Source organism: Coffea arabica, chromosome 5e (assembly GCF_036785885.1).
Source record: "Coffea arabica cultivar ET-39 chromosome 5e, Coffea Arabica ET-39 HiFi, whole genome shotgun sequence".
In the NCBI taxonomy this organism is placed as follows: Eukaryota; Viridiplantae; Streptophyta; class Magnoliopsida; order Gentianales; family Rubiaceae; genus Coffea; species Coffea arabica.
Genome location: NC_092318.1, coordinates 14845413 through 14850128, shown reverse-complemented (window position 1 = coordinate 14850128; position 4716 = coordinate 14845413). Strand labels below are relative to the sequence as shown.

At 40.6% G+C, this 4716-nt stretch overlaps 1 protein-coding gene across 1 annotated transcript; it reads right to left on the bottom strand.

The window, feature by feature from the left end:
- Nucleotides 1–2923: 2923 nt before the first annotated feature.
- On the bottom strand, nucleotides 2924–4238 carry LOC140006907 (uncharacterized). The gene is made up of 3 exons (XM_072049582.1): nucleotides 4202–4238; nucleotides 3225–4009; nucleotides 2924–2974 (listed from the first exon to the last, which is right to left on the bottom strand). The coding sequence occupies exons 1-3, from the start codon at nucleotides 4236–4238 to the stop codon at nucleotides 2924–2926; spliced, it is 873 nt and encodes a 290-aa protein (XP_071905683.1).
- Nucleotides 4239–4716: the final 478 nt, after the last annotated feature.

The window sequence follows — 4716 nt, the reverse complement described above, 5'->3', positions numbered from 1 at the left end:
AAACGGTGACAAGTGTCACCATTGGATTGGTCTTGAAGTAAGACCACTATTCCTTTTCTTACCATTGACCAAATAAATCAAAAACTAACCAAAAAATTCACCATTTTCTCTTCTTCTTGGCCGACTCCTTTCAAGCACAAAGGAAAGAAAACTCTCCACAATTTTGGTCTCCAACCTTGCTCAATCTCCAACTTCAACCGGTTAAATTTGTAATTGCTCCATAAAACTCCTCCATTTAGTGATTTTGAGGTGATTGGTGAAGTTGTTTGGAAAGTTAAGGTGACCAATAGCTCTCTCTCTCTTGTTTCAAAGGTAAGTTGTGAAGAACCACCCTCCTCCTTTAATTGATGCTTATATCATGCTTAGTGGTAGTATGAGATGCAAGTTTATGGATTATTTCTTGATTTGTGGTTGAAATGATGAAGTTTTATTATTTTTGGGAATTTTTCTGTTTTAATATAAGCATGATTGTGTGGCTATCTATGATGATTGGAAATGGTCTATATTGACTCTAGGAGGTGGAAAAAGTGATTAATTGCAACCAATTTCTGTTTTGGAAGAAAATTGAAAAACCTAGGGTTCTTAAGGGAGCATTCTGTCCGAATTTTTAGGTCCTAGATAGAGGTCGAATTGGCCTTAGCTCAAAACATGAAAGTTGTAGGGAATGACATTTTAGAGGTGCCTACAAAATTTCAGGTCAATCGGAGTAGTGTAGAATGAGATAAGTCAAAATTACTATTGCTATTCTGGTTTTACCCGAAATTGAGAACTGCGCCTGTAATTGGTTGTTTTGGCTGGAATTGCTTCCGAATTGGTTGTTGAGGCCTTCTGATGAAATTTATCCCTGTTTCTTAGCTTTCATCTGGTTTTGGAATTTCTGGATTTGGACTTAGAGAGCCTGAGTTATGATGTTTCCGCTAGAATGCGTTCTGTTTTACGTTTTTGATGTAGTATCTTACATTTTTGACCTGTTTGCACTCAAAACTGGGTTGAGTGACCTTCTGTGATGTTGTAGCCCTGTACTGTAGCTTCGAAATGGTGGGTCTTGCACCCTCATCCGATAATCGTAGTGAAATTGGTGCCATTACCGCAAAATGAGGACAAAAACTATTTTTTTCAGGGCCAAAGCTAATTGCATTTCCGCATTTTCTGGTTTCCTCTAATGTTTGTATATGCATAGGGAACCCTGTTTTGGCAGTAGGTAGAATTGGTTTATGACTTGTAATCGAGTAGTAATGTGTTTATTTGAATAGTTTAGGGCTTGACTTTCATATCCGGACATTTCTTAGCTAAATTTTGTACTTGAATGCCATTAAGTCTAGTGAACGGCTTTTGGGGATGAGATTATTTTTGTACGAGATGTTGGGACTGAATTGAGGAAATAATGAAGCCATGATGGCTGGAAAATAGGTAACCATAAGGGATATGCTGCCGAAATTTTTCTTGAAGGCTAGTTGGATTTACTTGTGATTTGAACGAAGGGCTTTTGGGTTGTTTGAGTCTAGGTTTTCATGTTACCTTTTCGTTACCAAAAATCATGTTTTGCACCCTTGCTTTAGTAATTATTTGGCGAGGCATACGACTGGTAGTCGAGCCTCACATGTGCATTCTGTATACTCGATTTTGAAAGTGGAACCTTCAATTGTTTTCCTTGGATTATTTTAGGGTTTCTTGGTGATTAAAGCTCTCTTTTGGGAGGTATCTGCACTGACCTTGGTGAGTACTACTCACTTGTGTGTTATTATATGGCTTTGAATGTAAATTGCTTGAAGGGAATTGAATGTGACTTGATTGAAGTGAAAGTGTACTTTATCACTTTTACTTATATGCCTTATATCATTGTTGTCATGTTATTGGAATGTTACATGAAATGTTACATGAAATGAAATGAAAGTGAATTGATTGGACGAGTATCCAACGACTACAAATGTTATCATTGAGCTCAACCCCATTGGTAGTTGATTGAATCGAGCCGGCGAGGGCTTGGTCGTGCCAATTAATGAACCTTGGGTAAAGTTATATGGAATCTTGTAGTATGCGAGACTCTCGATTCCGGTATGCTCGAGTAATACCAAAGTGCAAGTGTTTGGAGTTCGGGCCCGGTAGGGGGATGTTAGGTGGAAGGAGTGGAGAGAAAGTGGAGTCTACGGTTGGTTACGTTTGAACATTGACGGAGAGTCAATGACGTCTGATCAAGAAATGCAAACGAGGAAAAGGGCTCTTGAGAGCCATCTGTATCCTTTTATCACCATATTTGACGTGTGCCTTTGCTTATTTTTACTATATGGAATGAAAGCTTGATGCTTATATGCACTTGGTTGCGTAAGTGATAGTATCTCACTGGGCAATTAGCTCACACCATTCCTTTTGTTTTCCTTACAGGAATATGACTCTGTTGGAATGAATCTTGATAGATGGTTGCCGAATGAACTAGATGTATATTTTTTTTTGTATTGTATATGAAGTAAAACCCTAAATGTATCTTTAGGGCCGTTTTCACTTTCACTTTGGCAAACCGTGTATATATTCACTTTTGACAACTTTTGTATGCCACTTTGGGTTGTAATTGCAATGTCTGTCTGCATTTTGGTTGGGTTCTGACGGGTCGGTTACTATTCATGCCCGACTCCGGATTTTATTTTTTTTATTTTGGGTTATTTTGCCCTTTTGCCTTGTTTACGCGCGTTATAAGTTTCGGAACGCAATAGATCGCTCTAAACTGCACCGTTAGTCCTGGCGAGAGCTGGGCAGGCAGTCCGCTAGCCCCTTTGGTTCGCCTTAGGGGAAGGTGGGGCTGTCACAGAATCAGATTGCACACTTATATTTTCAAATCCCCTATGTTTACACGTTTGAAGACCGATAAGGAGGGCCCAAGCTTCTGCACGTAGAGATGTAGTTTCTCCAAAATAAGCCGAAAAAGCAATCAGTGGTAAACCAGTTGGATCCCGAAGAACTCCTCCACCTCCACCCACTCCTGAATTACCCTTAGAACATCCATCCGTATTAAGTATGAGCCGTCTTGTCTCCTTTGTCTCCCATCGAACAAATTTGTATGCAATCGTACCGACAGACACATTCGATCGATTATACAAATGACAAAAAGATTGGAATCGAAACACTTGTTTGAAGTGGATCCCCACCATGGACTGTATTTTCGAGAAAATGAGATGACAAATAACAGACGATCGCATCTGGACACTCTCAAACATTGCTTTATTTCTTGCCTTCCAAATCTGCCAACAAACTATATTAGGTAGAATGTGGTCAATAAGCCGTCGTGTCTCAGTATCATGTAACCGCAACCACCACCCTACTATGAGTGACTGCAAAGAAGACCCTGGACAACTGAATCCACATAAACCTCCAAAATAGTTCCATACTTCCGATGCTATTTGTCCATTGGCAAATAAATGCTCAATAGACTCTGCAGATGCCGAAGAACAACAAAAGCACTTTGACAGTAGATGAAAACCAAGTTTACATAACCTATCCGGTAGCAGTAGTCTTCCTAGAAATAGTCGCAACATGAAGAATGAGACTTTCCAAGGAATTCGAGGATGCCATATCGAAGCAAAAACCATCGACTTGTGGCAGGCCTGCCTGATGTCTTCGAAAGCCGATTGTAGAGAGAATTTACCAAATGTGGTGTGCATCCAAATGACTTCAACTTCACTTCCTTCTTCTGCTAGCATGTGCTTCAAAATGGAAGACATTTTCTCCCTTGGCATTGTAAGACCTAAAGAATTCAAATCCCAGTGACCATTGATGATGAAATTGCGGAAAGTCAAATTTGGGATAACTTGTGCTTGTAGGAACAACGCACCACTTCCCAACCAGTTGTCGTACCAAAAGTGACACGACCCGTCCCATAACATTGAGAGTTCCACTTGTCGACTGACGTTGACCATCCTCCGCCAGATTGCCGAGTCCGTTGTTTTGAGTTCTACCTGACAAGGATGAAGGCTTTTGCAATACTTTGCTTTCAAGAACATTGCCCACAACGATGATCCTGTTCAGAAATTCCACCAAAACTTGCATGAAAAAGCTTTGTATACGTCCCATATTCTCCGAAATCCGACTCCTCCCTCGTCAACCGGATAACACAAATGAGACCATCGTATCCAATGGTACTTCGATTCCTCGGGTGAGGAACCCCACAGGAAGGCTGAGCAGGTCTTTTCTATAGTTTTGAACAACTTACCCGAGAGCACTGCAGCTGACATCAGATGCATTGGCATTGATGCCAACACATGCTTGATTAGAATTATTTTTGCCCCCAAAGGAAAACAATCTTGATTTCCATGACAAAATCCTCCCTAGAATAGACTGACAAACTCCTCCAAAATATGATGATTTACATCTTCCAAAGTATAGCGGGAACCCTAAATATTATATCGGAAATGAGTGCCAGGCAAACCTAGTGATTCATTCAATTTGCCTTCGTCTCGCCAGTGGCATCGATGGATGTACCAAGCAGCAGCTTTTTTACACATTTATTAGCTGCCCCGAACACCTTTGATACACCTCTAACACATGCATGATAGCCTTCAGAGAAAAGGAAGAGCCATTTGCAAATATGAGAACATCATCCGCGAACGCCAAATGAGTTATAGAAGGACACCCATATGGAACTTTGAATCCCACGAACCCCGACTGCATGATGAGATTATTCAATCCTCTAGACAACACCTCGGCCCCGATAATGAATAATGCAAG